This window comes from Lactuca virosa, chromosome 9 (genome assembly GCF_052849685.1).
Source record: "Lactuca virosa cultivar CGN04683 chromosome 9, Lactuca_virosa_CGN04683_v6, whole genome shotgun sequence".
Classification (NCBI taxonomy): domain Eukaryota; kingdom Viridiplantae; phylum Streptophyta; class Magnoliopsida; order Asterales; family Asteraceae; genus Lactuca; species Lactuca virosa.
The window spans coordinates 260668405-260690206 of NC_136434.1; the positions used below are offsets into that span (position 1 = coordinate 260668405).

Genomic DNA, 21802 nt, shown 5'->3' on the forward strand with positions numbered 1-21802 from the left:
GCCAAATGTTATAAATTAGATTATTCGGGGGTTAAAGTATAATTTTGGGACATAATTTGTAAGTATTATTGAAGGCAGGGACTATATGGTAACTTCTGGGACTTCATGTGAAGAGATTTTGGAGGCTAAGGGACCGTTTGGTAATTATTGTACCTAAATTGCAATGAGTTTTAATATTGAGGGCTGTTTAGTAATTTCTGGGCTGAATTTGAAAAGGATTTCAGGAACCAGGGTATATTTGGTAAATTACGGACTTAAGTTGAAGGGAATTTAGATGGCAGGGGTTAAAAAGATAAAATATGGATCTATTTCGAAATAAATGGGAGCTGGAGGGATCATTTTGGTCATTATGGCAAACTTTTAGTGGAGTCGGGTATATAGGGTTCCGTAACCCTAACCCTAAAGGGATGTAATCAGCCGCCAACCCCTCCCACCTTGTCTCTCCTGTTTGCAGCCGCAAATCTCACGACACCTCCACTGCCGGTCGTTGCTTCCTCACTTGCTGAAACCGGAGAACCACTACGATGCCACGTCGTCGCCTCGTCGCCGTCCGATTGGTGATGAAGACGAGAACAGCAAAGACAATTGTCATGGCTGTGTGCCGCCATGACTGGACGCACCTCACCCTCCTCCGTCGGTTTGTTCGGTTCGCCATTATCACGTCGCCAGAGTCAAGCAATGACCGCTGTGCCCTCCTCATTCTTTTTCTTCTCCTTCCATTGCTGATGTGGTTTTAGTTTCGGTGGTGGGCTGTCACCATTTTCCCCACCGTAAACGCCCCATTTCCGTTCACGGTTGGACTAGTCGTGTGTCGCCGCTGCTGCTGTTGTTTATACCAATATCACCGTCTAGCACCACCAGGTGGGGTGGCTGAACTTGTTCACGGCTAGAAGTGATGGTGGTGTTGAGTCTTGATGTTGTAGTGGTATGGGGTTGCTGGAACGATGCTTGGCCGGAAATCCGAAGGAAAATCCTCCTGCCACCACTTACCACCGCCGACCACCACAAGGTGGTTGTGTGTGTGTTTAGCGTAGCTGTGTGTGTATTATTTTGGGATTAAATCCTTTTAAAATGTATTAGAAAGTGAAATAATGAAAAAGAAACCCAAACCACCACCGTGAGGTGGTGGCTGCCGCCTCCTGCCGCCACCGGCCGCCGTGTCGGGTGGTGGTGTGCCTTGTTGGATTGTGACTCGTTTCGAATGTTTGGACAAAGGGACTAAAACCCTAATGGGCCTATTGAACCCTAATTAATCAAAAGACCTAGCTATTGGGCCTATTGGGCTAAGATGGGGTTGGAAACCCTAATTAGGGTTTAGAAAACCCTAATATTGGATTTATGGGCTTTGGACTTATCAGGACCCACATTTGGGCCATTGGAATTGGACTATGTACTAATCCCAATCACACCATATGATTTATCTACTAGAGTGGTGGACTTAATGGATTAAGTCCTTAATGGGTTAAGTGAGAAACACTTAACCCTAATTGTCATTTTATGTGAAAACCTAATTTCACTTGGGCCTTGAGTTGGGCCTTTCTTTTGGGTTTTGGTGATTGGGATACTGATGGGCCATCCAAGAACAATTATATGGACTATAATAATTTAATGGGCTTTAGGGTAAGGCCCATGTGAAGGTTTGGGACCAATTTGGAAAATTAGGCCATAGATAGGCCATAATTGGGCCTTTATGATTATGAGATATTGGGCCATTAGAAATGCCAAATGTTTGGACTGGACTAAATGGTTGGGCCTTTGAATGAGACCATGTAAAGGTTGGGCCCAATTTGGAAAATTGGGCTATATGTTGGGCTTTGGTCCATGGTTTGACTTTTGGGCCTTTGGATTGGGCCTTGGACTGAATAAAGCTGAATCAGGGTAAAGTAGTCTTTTACCCCAAGTACGGAGTTGTGGTTATGCATTAGAACCCAATTCTTAATTGGGTATTTTTTGATGTTGGCAGTTCGGGAATCTGTCAACCAGCAGCTGGAAGTTCATCCGCGGGACTTCATCAGTGCCAGGTGAGTCTCCTCACCATATCAATGGGTCTAAGGCACCAAGGCCGACCCATTCAGTTAGTTGTAGTGTTTGTTGTAGATTCACTAATGATATGTCTGGTATGCATGTATATGTGGTATACTAGTGATTATGTGGTATGCTATTGACTATGTGGTTTGTGGTATGCTAGTTGTCTTTGTGATACTTGCATGGAAGACCATGGGAGGAGCCCATGGCACCCGGATGTAAGACCATATGGAGAGCCCATGGATTTCCTATTAAAGACCATGGGGGAGCCCATGTCACTTGGATGTAAGACCATGTGGAGAGCCCATGGCTTTCCTATTGAAGACCATGGGGGGGGGGGGGAGCCCATGACACTTAGGTGTAAGACCATGGGGAGAGCCCATGGCATCCTGGAGTAAGACCCTGGGGGGAGCCCACGACATCCGCATATGTCTATATGCATGGTTATGTGATTGATATGGTTATGTGATTGTTACGGTTTATGTAGCTGTTATAGATGATATGGATTATGTGGTTATGTGGATTGTGTGGTGTATGCTATGGGGAACTCACTAAGCTTCGCGCTTACAGTTTTGTTTATGGTTTCAGGTATCATCGATTTGGAAAATAAGGGCTCGGATTGATCGCAGTTCACACACCTATGATTTCCGCAATCAATGCTTTAGCTACATTTAAAAATGAAATTTTTACCCTTGATTTTTGGGTCGTTACAGTCCAGGAATATAGACTTGGTCACCAGCATGGAGGACTTAAGGAGGTTGTGTTGTATCATGGGAAGCGAGTGGGGTTATCAGACTTACTGAGATTTCGGGAAGTGCTCATCTGGATTTCGGGTGTTTGCGAGATCATCGAGAATGGCTAGTAATGGAATGCTATTTCTGGTAAGCTTAGGTTGTCAACAATTTGAATTGTAAGGTTGCGAGATGGATTGGGAATTCATCAAATCTTGAGGTTGGATGAGTGCAGTCAAATCCAAGTGGGGGAGAATATTTTGGTCTAAGGGATTGCATAAGAAGGGATATTTGTGTTTCATTTCACGTCAGTAGTGACGCATGGCAGAAATGTTGATGGTTCCAGGTCGAGGGTGGTGTTAGGGCCTCTCTGCATGTTCTTGTATGATTAAGGCTTCGGGGTTCGAAGCATGACCCGAACACCTGATTGGGTTTTTGTCAGATGCGGGTTTGACTCATGATAATTTTGGTTGGTAGAGGTGTGGTAAGACCATGGGCGGTGACCATGGCAGATTAGGAGTGTCATAAGACTATGGGGTGGCCGTAGCATTCACTGGATTGACCAGATAGTGTGGAAGTGTTGTAAGACTACGAGGTAGCCATATCATTCACCAGGATATTAGACAGTTGTGGAATTGTTGTAAGCATGTGATGGAATCGTAGTATTCTCCAGATTGAGATAGACCATCGTTGGAGTGGTCGTTGGAGTAAAAGAGGATCAACCCGTGCCTAGGGCAAGGCAGTCGGTGTTGCCAGGGAACATTTCCCTGTTATGGGAGGAGGACCGTTGGGGTCTAATGCAAGGTTGAGTCGAGGTATTAGATCTTGGTTATAGTAGGATGGATATGTGGTCAGTGAATGACACGAGTGTGGTGCATAGGGTAGGGAAGCCTTATCAGTTGGAATTTCAGGAACCTGGTGGTTGGGCCAGGTGTGAGACTGGCAGTCGCAGCGGTGGTTTGGGGATTTTTATATCCTGGTTTAGTGAATGGTTGATTTGAATCAGGAGATTTTGGGTGAAATGCAAGTGTAATATTTGGATCTCAAGTTATGAGTTATGTGCTGAGTGGGCTTTTGGTTGAGATTCGCGTTGGGAATCGTTAGTGTATATGTGTAAGATCTATATTTCAACAAGTTATAGATTAAGGAATCTGTATGCCAAGGGCATTGGTTGAAGGGTTCAGGGTCAAAAGGATGTTCTCAGTTCTTATGATAGAAAAGGCCCTTGTGATTTTGCTTAGGAATGGTTCTACCTATATGTAGGTCAGACAAGTTATGGGGCTTCAGAAGTTATAGTAGTAACGTATTGATTCGGCAGTTAAAGAATCAGTGACTTGTTCAACACTAGAAGGTTTTGTTCGGAATGTTGTTCGAGGAGGATGGTAAGGAGTGATTTCGAGGACGAAATCTAATTTAAGTAAGGGAGAGTTGTAACGCCCTATTCCAAATCATTTCCTAATTCGGGGCTGTGGCTCGAGGACCGACTATCATAAGGCTTAGGGCCTTTTGAAAAGAGGGATTTAGACCCATTTGGGTGTGGTTAAGGTAATCTAGATCATCTGGGAGGTCGGGTTGTGTTTTGGAGTTAAGGGGTATATCGGTAAAGTGTCAGTTCGAGCTTTTTATGAATTTTGAATTTTAGTTCGGGAAGTTTTAAGGCAAGGATGAGTTGATAGAAGCGTAGATACTCTCGTTACCTTTCCGTGGATATAAGGATCGTCGAAAAAGTACTTAGAACGAAGAAGCTATGACCTTCGGAAGTTGGTAGGGTTTAAGGCTAACCCTAGTACGCGGGGCGTACATAGGGAGTGCGCTGAGCATACTAGGAAGAAGGATCGCGAGCATTAGCAAGAGTACGCTGGGTGTACTGGGAGTATGTGTCACACCCCAAAACCGGAACTGCGGAAACGTTCGGGGGTGGAGGACGTCATGTTTAGTATCACAATACATGTATCATAGTAAGCAAGAAATGAACAACCATTTCATTAGAAAGAAAGTGTTTACAATGTGTGTGTTCACAAAACATAGAATACATATGCAAATAACAAAACAAGACTTGAAGCTATACTGCTCCATCTTCTGATTTCCCAGAGCGAGTACCTGTCTACTAGTTTCCTGAGAATGCAAGTTATTTGAAAGAGTTGATCAACAATTAAGCTGGTGAGTTCATAAGATTTTAGTGATGTAAGTAAGTTGTAGAAAGTTGTTGTAAAATGTAGTTGAAATGTAGTAATTTATATGTTTTGTTTAGAAAAGTTCGCATGTTCCTCTAGAAAATCCTATATTTCCTACTTTGATGAAAGATACGTAAAAATGAGTCTACAATCCTTTCTATGAGTACTAAATGGATACAAGTTATATAAAACTCAGAGTAAACAAACAATCGACTGTGCGCATCTGCCCTAAGCCCACAACCGAACAAGGAACAGGAAGTAAGGCGGATAGCACACATCCCATTGTTTGTTAGATCATTGTTGTATATAACCCTGACGTATTCACTTGTTACTCATGGAGTTAATTGTAATAGTTCCTTTATATTTAATGAAAAGATTCTTTAAGAAAACCCTTATTTCTTATAATAAAAAGGTGACCACAGTGATTACTTCTATAATCACTTAGTTTAAACTGGCTATATATGATCTAATATCGAATAGATAGTTAATTGGGTGAATCTGCCCTAAGCCCACAACCAAACAAGGAACAGGAAGTAAGGCGGAAAGCACACATCCAACTACCTGTTGGGTATTAATGATATATAACCATGATGTATAAACTAAGGTATTATAGAGTTAATCACCTAAAGTCCTTTAAGTTTATACTGGTTTATTAAAATGGATTAAACCCTTTACTGGAAAGTTTCTAGTTTTGAATACCAAAAGTTCTGATTTGGAAAGTATGTTTTGTACTAGAAAACTGTGCATTGACTTTGTGTCCTATGACTTGACCCATACCTGGTACCCTTATGATGACTTAATGTATACTGAACATATATATATATATATATATATATATATATATATATATATATATATATATATATATATATATCTAAAATCGAATAGATAATAGATTGGGTGAATCCGTTCCAAGCTCACAACCAAACAAGGAACAGGAAGTGAAGCGGAGAACACACATCCTATTATCTGTCGGATCCTATTGTTATATATATATATATATATATATATATATATATATATATATATATATATATATATATATATATATATCCTTTGATGTATACATTAAGGAATCATAAGGTTAGCATTATGGTCCCTTTCTACTGAATGTACTAGACTCGACTGTTCTGTTTGTCGTTTGTAAAATGTAAGTTTTCCCTAGTTTATAACTATCTTAACTCGAAAATAGTTTGCGTTTGACTTTCAAGTGGTACTGTCACTTCATGAAAGATATGGGAAACGTAAGTACACATTTGTCGTTTAAAATGGCATACGGATCTACTGATGACCTTAAAACATGTTTGTTTTATAATGGTCATAATATGAAGGCTAGAACCCCTACTATACGTTCTCCTTGTCTAGAGATTAAGGGAACCAAACACGACCTCTGCAATCAATTGCAAGCCGTGTAATTCACATTAAAGTTATATGATCATGCATACCAATATAACTATCACCTTTTGTTTAGAACAATGAGTTAGTGATTCATTGGTATAATTAGATCCTGTAGTAGTTCCATGCTATAGCAACTTATTATGTTCGTTCTGTTTCTCATATAGTATGTTCTGTTTCTCATATAGTATGTTCGTTCTGTTGTCGTGTATTGTATCTAGTATGAACTGAATCTCTAAACTATACCCATTATAGTTTACTAATGTTTTACTTGAACTGTTATTGAAAAGAATCATTTATCTACTAAGTTATGCTTATACTTTAAAAACGGAGTTTTGTTAAACTATGAAGTAACATAACTTTAAAAGAGTTTTTGAAAAGTTTTGATCACTTATAAAAGACATAAGCAATATATTGAAAGATGTATATATAACAAACATTTACACAATTATCATTGTGTTCAACTTGTATTCCCCCCCCTTAAAAGCATTTAAAACAGTTAAAAGATTCATTACGGGGTATGAACTCACCTGATGTGGGTGATTCAACGAATGCGCACGTAAGGATGAAAAGTTCCATGAATGAAGTCCCGAGACACAACAAGTCCTAAATGACATATATTGGCATGAATATAGTGTTTGTAAGCAACTATATGAAAGGAAACACCTTCCGGGACTAGGAAACACTTTGACCAAGTGTTGGAATCACATGTGATTCATCAAAGGAGAGTGGAATGGTAATACCATGAGTTTACTACCATGGGTTTACGGCCAAAGGGAGTTTATGGCCGTAAACTCATGGTCAAACATGCATAAGTGTGTGTTTGAAGGCTAGGGAAGTTTTAGGGACTTTTGCTCTACACAAGGATGAGAAAGACCAACTCAATGGAGGCTTTTGATGAGTTTACGGCCCAAAGGAGTTTACAGCCGTAAACTCATGGTCATTATGCATTTGAGAGTAGTTTAAGGTCCTATTCCCATCAATGAAGGGTTCTAGGTCACAAGCTTTGCATCTAGGAGGGTTTATGGCCAAAATGGCACCCTTAAAGGGGTTTACGGCCATGGGAGATGGCTTGGCCGCAAACTCCTTTTGTTCTTGTGTTTTTGATGTTTTCAAGGCTCTAGGCATGATTCCTAACTAGATATCAAGTGTAGGGAAGAGTACTTATGATATAGAGGCTTGAAATGGTTGATTTTGGCCAAGAACACTAGTGTGTGTTCTTGGTGTTCTTGGTGAAACTTGAAGATCTAAGAAAAGTTGATTTCCATGGATGAAATCAAAGAGTGTAACTAGATTAAGAAATGTATTAACTAATCAAGGAAGAACACTTACAACTTTTGAAGATCTAGGATGAAAATCGGGATGATAGTTGAGAGAGAAATGGAGTGTTCTTGAGTTGGAAATGAAAGAATGAAGAAAGTTGAAGGAAATGAGCTTATATGGAGGGAGTTTACGGTCCACCTTGATTTTACGGCCGTAAACTCAAGTGTTGTGGCCGTGAACTCTAAAGGAAAAGGTTAAGGCTTGATTTGTTGAACAGTGTCTCTAGCAGGTACATTCTAACACTCATTCCTTAAGTGTATTAGGCTTAAAACTCCTTAGAATGACCTTTAACCAGGCTAGAACTCAATAAAAATGAGTCTGACACTCAGTTGTTGATTGACTGAGCTTTTAAAGCAAAAATTTTTCGGGTTGTCACATCATCCCCCCGTTAGATGGAATTTCGTCCCGAAATTAGCTTTCTTAGCAGTACTACTGGGGTTGCGCTCCTCTGATTTGCAGAATACCCACTCGTAGACCTGGCAACTTTGCCCTGGTGTTCGTGATAGGATTCGTACTTGGTCCATCTATCATTACCTCGTGTATACAAGTCGTATATAATTAGGATTAGTAAGACGGTCGGATATGCGACTCTGCCCCAGGTCCACAACCAAACAAGGAATAGGAGATAGGGCGGAAACACACATACTAAATCTGCGTAATCATAATCATATACCACCCTCGCGTATACCCTGAATAGTGATAGGTGGGCTGTATTCGTCCATAGCCTCTCTGCTCGAACTTGGTCTGTTGGACGAGTGGTATTTCGTGACGGTCTGCGGACATCTGACGATAAGGCTTCAGAGGAAAAAGTACTCTTCGCACGAGTACTTCGGGGTTTAGAATACGAAAGATAAAACTGAGGTTTAGGTCGGACTGTCGATACGAATGATGAAAGTTTCGAGAACTTGCCGATCGAGGCGATAGAAACATATGAACTTAGTATGGTGAGGACCACGCCAATTCATGATGAATGATAGTAACGGACTCTTTACTGAACAAAGTTTTGGCCAATTTGAAAGAAACGTCTGTTATACGATGATGTATCCCTCGTGTGTTCGACAATGTACTCCTAGTGTGTTCGACAATGTACTCTTTGTAAATGTTCCAGTGTTTTCTGATTTCCCTTTGATGTTAACACTCCTACGTATCGTACCGCTATGTGCGCATACATACAAATGAAAGTGCTTTGATAACTGGTGATGATACTTTATATCATGATCCTCCTTGGTACCACTATGATCGCCTGTCATATACAAGTTATGGATAATTAAGATGAACAGGACAGTCGACTGAGTAACTCTGCCTCAAATCCTCAACCAAATAAGGAATAGGGATTAAGGCGGAATCACTCACTCTAAGCCTGCAGCCTCTTAGTTATTCACAACCATGATGTATATGCTACTCCATCATAGCTTCTCTAACGGATCTTTTAGTTCTCTTGAATACTGTGATCTATTTTAATATGTGAGTTATTATAATTACTTTTTAAGTGTTTTCCCCAAGTTTTAATCTTATATGAATATAAATTAATTTTCAAAGTAATTACTATTTCGAAAACGTACCGCTGCTCGTTGACGACTCCGGGGTAGATTCTCCTGCGGTGATCATCAGAATGCGTCCATCCGCTCCTGAGTTCTTTGCTATCGGGCAGTCCCTCTGATTGTGTCCAGTCTCACCACAGCCATAACAGGCTTGGTTTTCTTCAGCTCCGGGGACTTGGGAGATCGGTTGAGCCGGTGCCCTGTAGAAACGGACTGTGTGTCCCTTTCTGTGGCAGTTCAGACACTGCATTTCCCGGCATACTCTGGTGTGGTGATAGTTGCACTTTCCACACTTTGGGAGGGTTCCAGCATATGGACTGGTAGGTGCTGGAGCAGCAGGTGTTGTAGCGGCGTACATAGTACTCGCTTGTTGCTCTTGCGGGGTGTCTTGTGTTGTTTGCTTCTTCTTCCTCTTGTTCCCCGACTTCTGATTATAGTCCGTTCCCTTTAATGACTCGGGAACGAGGACTTCCACACCATGGCGGACTCCATGGTCAATGAGTTGCTGGGCCAGGCGTTTGGCGCTATCGAATGTGGCTGGGTTAGAAGACAACACATCTCCTTGGGTCGGAGTAGTCAGACCCCAGATGTATCTTTCTATCTTCTTGCTCTCCGGGGTAACCATCCCGGGGCATAGTGCTGCCAGGTCACTAAACCTGTCAGTGAAGGCCACTATGTCTGAGCCGACCATTTTGAGCTCCCATAGTTCTTGTTCCAACTTTTGTACTTCTCCCCTTGGGCAGTACTCTTCCAGCATTAACTCTTTTATGTTTTCCCAACCTATTGAGTTAGCCACTGATAGGGTCAGTGACTTAACATGGCTGTTCCACCATGTCAGGGCTCTTTTGGAGAAGGTGCAGGCAGCAAACTTCACTTTGCTCCTTTCTGGGCACGAACAGATTTCGAAGACCGAATCGGTTTTCTCGAACCATCGCATCAGAGCGATGACTCCACCATTCCCATTAAAGGAAATGGGTTTGAAGTTGGTGAAGTCCTTGTAGGAGCACTCTCTCGAGCGCACAGGGACCTCACCTTGAGTAGAATGAACAGGTGTTCCACCTCCGCTGGAACTGGTAGGATGATATTGAGCCATGGCTGTTGCCACAGCCGCAGCTACTGCAACATTTAGAGTTTCCGTATCGATTTGTGGAGGAGGTGTTGGAGTTATCGGAGTAGTGCGTCTGTTTGATCTGCGAGGAGGAATCTTTGCTAAAAGAGTACAAAGATGATATGGGAATAAGTCTATAGCAGCGGAGATAAGCCGAAAGCTGAAAGACAAGGTTATCCTAGTTCTGAGTGTATCTGATCCTGAATTCCACAGGGTTCTGGAAATAATTCATAAAAAGTCTATACCAAATAAACTTTATGAATTAGAAATGGCTATCCTCGAATGAATATCTGTTACCTGAATAACTGTTACCAGCTGCATGTAAGAAAGTAATCCTAACACGTAATGTGAGCAGTGTTTCCACTAACTCATTTAGTTAACCAAGATTATTATTTATTAGGGTGACTCATTAGACGTTCTAGTTACTTCGGCTAATCCCTCCTTGAAAACTTCTCTTGACTGTTTATGAGGAAGTGGTTACATCTATTTGGGTTTGTTGTGCGAGAATGGAAGTGTCTAAAGAATCTATGAAATTTAGGGTAACTTTATGGGGGTGATCCTTACAGAGTCCTTCTACAATTGTACAATGTATACAAGTTGTATATAATTCAAGCTTAAATAGACCTTCGAATAAGTGATCCTACTCCAAAACTACAACCAAACAAGGAACAGGTAGTGAAGCGTAGATCACAAATTCTAAGTCTATAAAATCTCAATTATATATAACCTTCGGAGTATACATTGCAAGATTATAGACCTATCCATAAGGGTCTTTTAAGTTATCACATAAGTTGTTTACATGGTCTAAACTATTCCTATAGTTCTTTAATGTAATGTACTTGATCTAGAATTCTCTTAACTGGTGTTAGGTAAGTTTTAAGACTGTTGCAACACCACATAACTCCCAAACACATGTCGGTCACATCTCGAATGAATATAGTTGATCAGGCTATATTGATCCTAGGTATGATTACATAACTGTCCAGGTTTGACGAAAGTGTTCAACCTTTAAATACTTTAGTTCTGTTTTTCTTGTGATACTTGGTCTACATGTATAAGCAAGTAGGTATATTTTTATAACTTATCGTTATACTCTTAAAATATATCATTATCCAGAGCACTTAAGCCCCATTGTATTTATAGTTGTATATCTTTTATCGGTTGATATACTTAGTTCACTATAAACAATGCTCTGATACCAATCTGTCACACCCCAAAACCGGAACGGCGGAAACGTTCGGGGGGTGGAGGACGTCATGTTTAGTATCACAAGATATGTATCATAGTAAGCAAGTAATGAACAACCATTTCATTAGAAAGAAAGTGTTTACAATGTGTGTGTTCACAAAACATAGAATACATATGCAAATAACAAAACAAGACTTGAAGCTATACTGCTCCATCTTCTGATTTCCCAGAGCGAGTACCTGTCTACTAGTTTCCTGAGAATACAAGTTATTTGAAAGAGTTGATAAGAAATTAAGATGGTGAGTTCATAAGATTTTAGTGATGTAAGTAAGTTGTAGAAAGTTGTTGTAAAATGTAGTTGAAATGTAGTAAGTTATAAGTTTTGTTTAGAAAAGTTCGTCTATTCCTCTAGAAAATCCTATATTTCCTACTTTGATGAAAGATACGTAAAAATGATTCTACAATCCTTTCTATGAGTACTAAATGGATACAAGTTATATAAAACTCAGAGTAAACAAACAATCGACTGTGCGCATCTGCCCTAAGCCCACAACCAAACAAGGAACAGGAAGTAAGGCGGATAGCACACATCCCATTGTTTGTTAGATCATTATTGTATATAACCCTGGCGTATTCACTTGTTACTCATGGAGTTAATTGTAATAGTTCCTTTATATTTAATGAAAAGATTCTTTAAAAAAACCCTTATTTCTTATAATAAAATGGTGACCACAGTGATTACTTCTATAATCACTTAGTTTATACTGGCTATATTTGATCTAATATCGAATAGATAGTTAATTGGGTGAATCTGCCCTAAGCCCACAACTAAACAAGGAACAGGAAGTAAGGCGGAAAGCACACATCTAACTACCTGTTGGGTATTAATGATATATAACCATGATGTATAAACTAAGGTATTATAGAGTCAATCACCTAAATTCCTTTAAGTTTATACTGGTTTAATAAAATGGATTAAACCCTTTACTGGAAAGTTTCTAGTTTTGAATACCAAAAGTTCTAATTTGGAAAGTATGTTTTGTACTAGAAAACTGTGCATTGACTTTATGTCCTATGACTTGACCCATACCTGGTACCCTTATGATGACTTAATGTATACTGAACATATATATATATATATATATATATATATATATATATATATATATATATATATATATATATATATATATATATATATATGTATATATATATATATAGCTAAAATCGAATAGATAATAGATTGGGTGAATCCGTTCCAAGCCCACAACCAAACAAGGAATAGGAAGTGAAGCGGAGAACACACATCCTGTTATCTGTCGGATCCTATTGTTATATATATATCCTTTGATGTATACGTTAAGGAATCATAAGGTTAGCATTATGGCCCCTTTCTACTGAATGTACTAGACTCGACTTCTCTGTTTGTCGTTTGTAAAATGTAAGTTTTCCCTAGTTTATAACTATCTTAACTCGAAAATAGTTTGCGTTTGACTTTCAAGTGGTACTGTCACTTCATGAAAGAAATGGGAAATGTAAGTACACAGTTGTCGTTTAAAATGACATACGGATGTACTGATGACCTTAAAACATGTTTGTTTTATAATGGTCATAATGTGAAGGCTAGAACCCAGACTATACGCTCTCCTTGTCTAGAGATTTAGGGAACCAAACACGACCTCTGCAATTAATTGCAAGCCGTATAATTCACATTAAAGTTATATGATCATGTATACCCAATATAACTATCACATTTTGTTTAGAACAATGAGTTAGTGATTTATTGGTATATATAGATCCTGTAGTAGTTCCATGCTATAGCAACTTATTATGTTCGTTCTGTTTCTCATATAGTATGTTCTATTTCTCATATAGTATGTTCGTTCTGTTGTCGTGTATTGTATCTAGTATGAACTGAATCTCTAAACTATACCCATTATAGTTTACTAATGTTTTACTTGAACTGTTATTGAAAAGAATCATTTATCTACTAAGTTATGCTTATACTTTAAAAACGGAGTTTTGTTAAACTATGAAGTAACATAACTTTAAAAGAGTTTTTGAAAAGTTTTGAGCACTTATAAAAGACATAAGCAATCTATTGAAAGATGTATATATAACAAACATTTACACAATTATCATTGTGTTCAACTTGTATTCCCCCCCCTTAAAAGCATTTAAAACAGTTAAAAGATTCATTACGGGGTATGAACTCACCTGATGTGGGTGATTCAACGAATGCGCGCGTAAGGATGAAAAGTTCCATGAATGAAGTCCCGAGACACAACAAGTCCTAAATGACATATATTGGCATGAATATAGTGTTTGTAAGCAACTATATGAAAGGAAACACCTTCCGGGACTAGGAAACACTTTGACCAAGTGTTGGAATCACATGTGATTCATCAAAGGAGAGTGGAATGGTAATACCATGAGTTTACTACCATGGGTTTACGGCCAAAGGGATTTTACGGCCGTAAACTCATGGTCAAACATGCATAAGTGTGTGTTTGAAGGCTAGGGAAGTTTTAGGGACTTTTGCTCTACACAAGGATGAGAATGACCAACTCAATGGAGGCTTTTGATGAGTTTACGGCCCAAAGGCGTTTACAGCCGTAAACTCATGGTCATTATGCATTTGAGAGTAGTTTAAGGTCCTATTCCCATCAATGAAGGGTTCTAGGTCACAAGCTTTGCATCTAGGAGGGTTTATGGCCAAAATGGCACCCTTAAAGGGGTTTACGGCCATGGGAGATGGCTTGGCCGCAAACTCCTTTTGTTCTTGTGTTTTTGATGTTTTCAAGGCTCTAGGCATGAGTCCTAACTAGATATCAAGTGTAGGGAAGAGTACTTACGATATAGAGGCTTGAAATGGTTGATTTTGGCCAAGAACACTAGTGTGTGTTCTTGGTGTTCTTGGTGAAACTTGAAGATCTAAGAAAAGTTGATTTCCATGGATGAAATCAAAGAGTGTAACTAGATTAAGAAATGTATTAACTAATCAAGGAAGAACACTTACAACTTTTGAAGATCTAGGATGAAAATCGGGATGATAGTTGAGAGAGAAATGGAGTGTTCTTGAGTTGGAAATGAAAGAATGAAGAAAGTTGAAGGAAATGAGCCTATATGGAGGGAGTTTATGGCCCACCTTGAGTTTACGGCCGTAAACTCAAGTGTTGTGGCCGTGAACTCTAAAGGAAAAGGTTAAGGCTTGATTTGTTGAACAGTGTCTCTAGCAGGTACATTCTAACACTCATTCCTTAAGTGTATTAGGCTTAAAACTCCTTAGAATGACCTTTAACCAGGCTAGAACTCAATAAAAATGAGTCTGACACTCAGTTGAGTTGACTGACTGAGCTTTTAAAGCAAAAAATTTTCGGGTTGTCACAGTATGTAGGGCGTACTCCATTTTCATGCAAACCCTAATTTATGGTCTTGGACCCTATTTAAGCTCCTTAACTCAATATCAAACCCTATTATTCTCAGCCCATTAAGGCTTGTAAGAGAATAATATAGTAAAGTTATGCAAGTATTAAGACCCTTATTAAGCTTCTTTTTAGGTGTTGAGTCCCATTATGGCTTGTAAGAGAGTAAAGTTGGCAACTTTATTGTTTAAGAACTTGCCTAGGGACCAGATCTTTCTTTTGAACAACTTGGCTTAACCCATTAAAGCTTAATGTTGTTTTTATGGACTCTGACGAGTACGCTGGACATACATGGGAATACGCTCAACGTAATGCTGGATTCTTGCATCATTGGCTTGTACCGGTTGCTTCGAGGGTGAGTACGCAGGGCTTACTCCCCAGTTCAGCTGTTTTGGACCTTTTTGAGTTGGGCCTTGTTAGGCTATTGAACTTCTGACTTTGGGCCATGGTTAGGCTGTGGGCTTTATTGGTTTTGGTCCCATGATAGTTTTTGGGCCCAATTAGGAAGTTGGGCCATATTGGGCTTTGAGTTTCCATTTAGAGATTTAGGCTTCTCGTGCTAATGGGTTGGACCTTGGCTTTGGGCCAAGTAAGAAAAGGGTAAAATGGTCTTTTAACCTTTAGGAAGTTGAATTACGGACTGGGCCTCGGATTTTGAGTTATCGGGTTAATTATTAATTAAGATTGTATTAGTTGGTGCGAGGTTATCCAGTTCAGCGACCCGAGCAGTTAGTTGGTTATCAGCGGTTTGAGGTGAGTCTTCCTTTGCAGTATTCGTGTGTCGAAGGCACCAATTCTGGCCCACTAGTTTATGATGTAGTGTGATGATTGTCTTTGTGACAATTGTCAATTATGCCTATATTTGCTTGACGATTATGTGATTTTGTTATGATACTATGTGGTACTAGTTGGGGGTGAAATAAACCCGGTATCCGTTTGAAATAGACCAAAGGGGATTGCAAGCACCCAAATATGCTTGATAGTATCCAGTTGAAATAGACCGAAGGGGTAGGCAAACACCCATATATGCTTGATAGTATCCGTTTGAAATAGACCGAAGGGGTAGGCAAGCACCCATATATGCTTGTTAGTATCCGATTGAGATAGACCGAAGGGGTAGGCAAGTACCCAAATATGCTTGGCAGTATGTTTGATTAGTATGTGGTATTTTGGGGAACTTACTAAGCTTCGTGCTTATGATTTTAGTTTTTGTTTCAGGTACTTGCAGTTTGTAAAGAAAGGGCTCGGCTTGATCGCAGCGCATCCACCCATGTTTTCGCATTATGAAGATTTTGGGATTGTACTCTGATGACTGTTTTATTATCGAATACTTTTAAATGTTTGAACAAAAGGTAATTGGTGTTTTGATTTTATTAAAAATAAAATTTTTACCTCATAATTGTTGGGTCGTTACAAGTTGGTATCAGAGCCTTGGTTTGAGGAATTCAGACATACTCTCGGGTGTGTCTGAAATAAAACTGAGGGTTTGGTGAAATTTTCATAAAATAAAAGTTTTCTTAAAGGGTTTTCTAACAAAAGAAAGGGTGTGATGCGTGAAATCGGCCGAGCTCAAGTAAGTCTTACTAAAATACCCATGCATGTTATTAGTTTTTATTCTATGTTATGAAAATTGCATGCTAGATTAGGGCTGAGGATCTAGTAGAAATGCCTTTGTATGCGTGCTCTATGAGCTTGTAGACTTGCATGCTAGTACTGACCAGTCAGTGATAGGATTGCCTGTATAGGTTCTTATTTGTGCTTTTAGGAGCTCCCAATAACTTCGACTAACCAGTAAGTGAATATACTAAGTTACATATTATTGAGACTGGATAATTTTAGAAGGTTAGGTTTTAACACTATTGCGCATCTCTCGTTTGAGTCTAACCGTTGTAGTGTGAGACCTTTAATTCGAAGAATTATCTGCTATCGGTGACATTTAATTGTATTCGTAAGCCAGTTAGAGGGTGTTAGGGAGAGTTCCTTCTGCAGCTGTTAGTGAGGAATAATGTGGTGGTTGCCCTAGAAGAATCTAGGAAGAATTTTAGTGCAACGAAGACGCTGGTAGCCAGTAAGCTTGAGAAGCCCTCTTAATTGATCTGTGGATTGGAGTGCTACTGCATGAATGCTGCTTGCTTTATGCTTTGTGGAACTCTTAAGTGATGCGAGTTAGCTATTAAGTGAATATGCTAAGTCTCATGTGACAAAGGTTGAATAATTTCAGAGTGATGGATTTGACCCAATTGTGAAACTCTCGTTTGAGTCTAACCGTTGTAGGGATGAGTCCTTTACTCGAAGGATTATCTAATCTTTGTTACATGTGATTGTATTCATGAGGTGGTTAACTGACATTATGGGGGGTTCTTTAGCAGCTGATGGCACGGTGAGGTCGGAAACCTAGGAAAGCCTAGCAAGTGTTCAGTAGGTTTAGTTGCATTGTTTTAGCGATTTATTGGAGTATCAGCTTGAGAAGGTGACTTAGAGGATTCATGATGATTCTTGAGGAAAGTATGGATAGGTGTGGAAGGTAGTATTGGGCCCGTACTACTAAAAGCACAGGATCCATACTCGAATCGAGGAGATTCACAGGGAGTCTAGGAAGCGTGTTGGATTAGGATTCATGGTTATGTTCTGATCATTTGCATGGTTGTTTTTAGAATGGTGATGAGCACTCAGGAAGGAGGTTTAGGTTCAGGTTCGGTCTCATATCATAATGATGTGGGTGGTTGTTATGTTGACGTTCCCCAACAAGAAGTTAAAGTTATGAATATGGGTGGAGTAGATAATAGTAAAAAGAAAAAAATTATGATTCAGAAAGATGAAAATGTACATGGTTACAGGGATTTTATTGATGTTGCTGATATAGCTTTAGATATAACCGACTTAGAAAGCAATTATGATGGAGATGAGTTGGGTGATGAACGTAAAGCTAAGTTTACCGATACGATTTTTCACGGGATGCACCCTCTACCATCATGTCCAGTTGATGTTAATGAAGATATCCTATCACAGATGGTAGACGTCAATCATCAAAAGATTGAATGTCTCCGTATATTTAAGAACAAAGACCTTCTAAACGGGCGATTGGGAAAAAATGTCTTCAAGAAGGTTTTCAGACGAAGACAAGTAGATCGATCAAATCAAGGTATGAGGTTGTGTGTGTTGGGAAAAATTGTTCTTGGTTACTAAGAGCAAAAGGAATAAAAAATTCTGGCGGACTTTTCCAAGTGAATAAATTTTTTGACGTACTCACATGTTCTTCAACAATGTTGCAACCTACTCATCGACAAGAAAACAAACATGTTTTGGGTGAATATCTTGCTGATGTTTTTGCTTAAGATTATAGTAGAGTATATCGGGGACAAGATATTATTAATGATATGAATGCTCAATTGAAAATCAGTATCTCATACCGTCAGACTTGGTGTGCGAAGCAATATGCACTGTTGTTGTTTAGGGGTACGAAAGAGGATTCTTTTACCAAACTTCCGGCTTATTTCCACAATTTGGTCAAACATAATCCCAACATGGTGACACATATTCAAACAGATGGTGATGATCAGTTTGAGTTCTTGTATGTCGCACTTGATTGCTCGGTTAGTATTACTATATATTATTATTATTATTTTTATTTTGGTGTACCTAACTATAATCAGTGTATTTGAATAGATATGCAATGTATTGTAGGTACGTGCTTTTTTCAATTGTTGTAACTCGAACCTTGTAGTAGATGGAGCCCACCTAAATGGCGAGTTCAAAGGTACCATGTTACTTGCAGTTATTAAGGACAGACAAAACCAAATATTACGGTTGCATATGGTATATGTAAAAATGAGTGTACAGATTCTTGGACATGTTTTTTTTCAAAAACTACGTGATTGCATAGGAAATATGGAGGATCTTACAATTATATCTGATAGGTATCCATCTATAGCGACATCTGTTGCCAACATTTTTCCTTACGCTCATCACGGAATATGTGGTGTCAACTTTTATTTCAACATAGTAGCTAGATACGGGGAAGAGTAAGACGGTTAATGGAATTTTTTGGGAGGCTTGTAGAGCCTATACAGTTGATGGTTTTAATGCTGCCATGGACCTTATGAAAAAGACAAAAGAACCAGTATGGGAATACTTACAAAGTATAAATCCTGAAACTTGCTCTAGGGCACATTTTAGAGGCAACCGATACAATCTTATGTCCTCCAATAGTGTGGAGTATATAAATGCATTATCTAGACATGCACGTAAGGTGACGATACTGATGTTGATCGATTTTTTTCATGCAACAATGCAACAGTGGTGGCTTCAAAGACGTAACTTTTCAGGTAGTAAGTTGTAATATTAATGTTTGTGTTAAATGTTATTGATCTTAACTGTGTAATTTTCTATATTTTTTAGCGGAAGCAACAACAATACTCACCTCTTGGGCCGATGATATTGTAAAACAAAATAAAAATACTTTTAGTAATTGGGATGCTCGCATGATATCAAGTAAGAAATGCAAGGTCAAAAAGGGGACACAAAACGTCATTGTTGATTTCCAACAAATGACATGTACATGTAGGCATTGGCAACTTGACGACATACCTTGTGGTCATGTCATAGAGTGCTAACAATCAACAATTACCAAGACTGCTTGATGTATGCATTAAAAGCTTACCATACCTCTTGTGACATTCTCTACAGGGGTTTGAATGCCGGATGATGGATCTGTCCTGGAAGTTTTCTTGAGAACACAACACAGAAGAATCGTTAGAGGGACGACCAGGTGCTCTCCCGGGACGTCACTCCGACGATCAAGTTAAGATCACGGGGGATATTCATCCCTCATGGAGGGAAACGAACTGCCACCCCGGTGCTGGACTGCTTGGGCCAAGGCCGAGCCTTGGCCAAGGTCCTGACGAGATAACGTCTCGTTTATACTTTCTGTTACATTTAACGTGACCGTTTATGGTAACGTTAACAATACCGAAACATTGAGGAGAACATATGAGGAATCAGTAAACCCTTTGCCAAAGCCATCTGATTGGGAGATCCTCGATGATTTGATGACTGTTAGGACACCTATTATAGATAAAGGTCAGCCAGGCAGGTCAAGAAACACAGAACGTATTCCATCCCAAGGCGAAGGACCAATAAGAAAAGAGTGTTCTACATGCGGTCAAGCAGGACACAAGAGAAATAATTGTTCTGGAAGGGCGTCCGACAGTGGAGCAAGTCGCACGAGAATTCCTACTATGGAGATGACATTTAATATTGGGGCTTCTGCGAGTTGTTCACAGAGCTATAACACCAATTATTATTTAAAACTACCTTAAACTGAAGAGTTGTTAATTTATTATGTATTGTAATGTTTTTATTAATTTTCTAAGATGTTGTTCTTATGCTTTTATATTTTAATTTAGTTTGAATATCATAAGAGCAAATGAAGTTTTTATACATGATTTTTAAAAATACTTGGAAATTAACGGTAAACAAACATATTAATCTAAGAGGGTGTAACAAAGGGGTCGACTTGATCACAGTAGTAACAATCTACTTTGTCGCATGAGCAAATTTGGAACTTTAAGGATGAACTCATAATAAAGTTGAGATTATATATAGTATTTTTAATAGGAAAACGATCGTATATGTCATATTTATACATCCTAGTAATATGCAAATCATAGTCCAAAGGCAACCATTTCATAATTAGAGTTGAAATTTATAGATGATTGTTTGATATGACAAGTCACTGTAGTAATCTGCAAATCTAGTCAAAGTTGGAAATGACTACACATAGATGACTATTTGACATGGCCAAAATGTGGGTTTATCTGTTGGGTTGATGAAGAGAAGGACCAATCTTCTATGATAATAGCTAAGGTCGCTAAGTTGAATAAAAACTTTCAATCTAAAAATAATAAGTTGAAGATAGCCTTGGTTTGTAGTTGGGTGTTGTTCTTGGCAATTATTTTTTACAAGCTGTAAGGTTTAGGTCTTTTGGTTAACTTTGAAGTTCTAACGTCAATAAAGAGGGTGTAATCTTTATTATTTCTTAACTTTTAAAGTTATAATTATATTATGTATGACGATAATGTGTATTGCACTATATATAAAATTACTTTTCCTAATGAAACACTTGAATTTATAAATCAAACATTAAGTTACATACATATCACATCCAACTACATAGGACCAACACACGATCCCCAATAAATTTTGGCCATCCTTTGACGAAACTCTAAAGATGCATTTTTTGGGTCTATAAATTCACGTATTGGTTGTCCTGATACTAGTTGTTCCATAAACATACAAACAAATACAACACAATCTCCCAACCCGCTTCTTTGTTGGGGAACATTATATTCGAGAGTAAATGTCATATTCAATGGTCTCCTTGGGATGTTCCTCCTTTGCCAGTACTTAATTTTGTCTAAAATTTTTGCCACCCGCGCCTCAAATTTTCTAAAAGTTCCATTTGACTTAAAATTTTCAAACACACTCCTACCGAGACTGTCATATAGATGGAGATCCATTGACTCCATTCGTAGTTCCCCAGACAACCAATGATTTGGATAGGAGTGAATCGGCATATAAACCTGCACAAAGTTCAAAAAATAATTACTTATTAATATTTCAATACAAAAAATGATACTAATGAATGTAATTTCAATAAAACTAATAATATACCTTATCCACATCCCACCAAGGAACCATAATGTCGGGGTATGTAGGTATCCCAGATATAAATGCCCTCCAATCATTACTATCTTCCAGAAGATGGAAAACAAAAAAAATTTGGAGGCATTATAGTATACCGGTTAGCTTCAAACCGTCTCTCCATCAACAGTCTAGTCCAAATCGTGACATGCTGCGAAGGTTATGGTTCTTTTGTTATAAATTAATAAAC

General features: G+C 38.8%; 1 protein-coding gene across 1 annotated transcript; it reads left to right on the plus strand.

Annotated features, from left to right (window-relative positions):
* The first annotated feature begins 19000 nt into the window (after positions 1 to 19000).
* On the plus strand, positions 19001 to 19523 carry LOC145140493 (uncharacterized). The gene is made up of 2 exons (XM_079073965.1): positions 19001 to 19235; positions 19309 to 19523. The coding sequence occupies exons 1-2, from the start codon at positions 19001 to 19003 to the stop codon at positions 19521 to 19523; spliced, it is 450 nt and encodes a 149-aa protein (XP_078930091.1).
* Positions 19524 to 21802: the final 2279 nt, after the last annotated feature.

Coding starts and splice junctions, on each gene's coding strand:
- LOC145140493 (XM_079073965.1), top strand. CDS start 19,001: ATGGACCTTATGAAAAAGACAAAAGAACCAGTATGGGAATACTTACAA. Junction 19,236..19,308: donor TCAAAGACGTAACTTTTCAG/GTAGTAAGTTGT, acceptor TATATTTTTTAG/CGGAAGCAACAACAATACTC.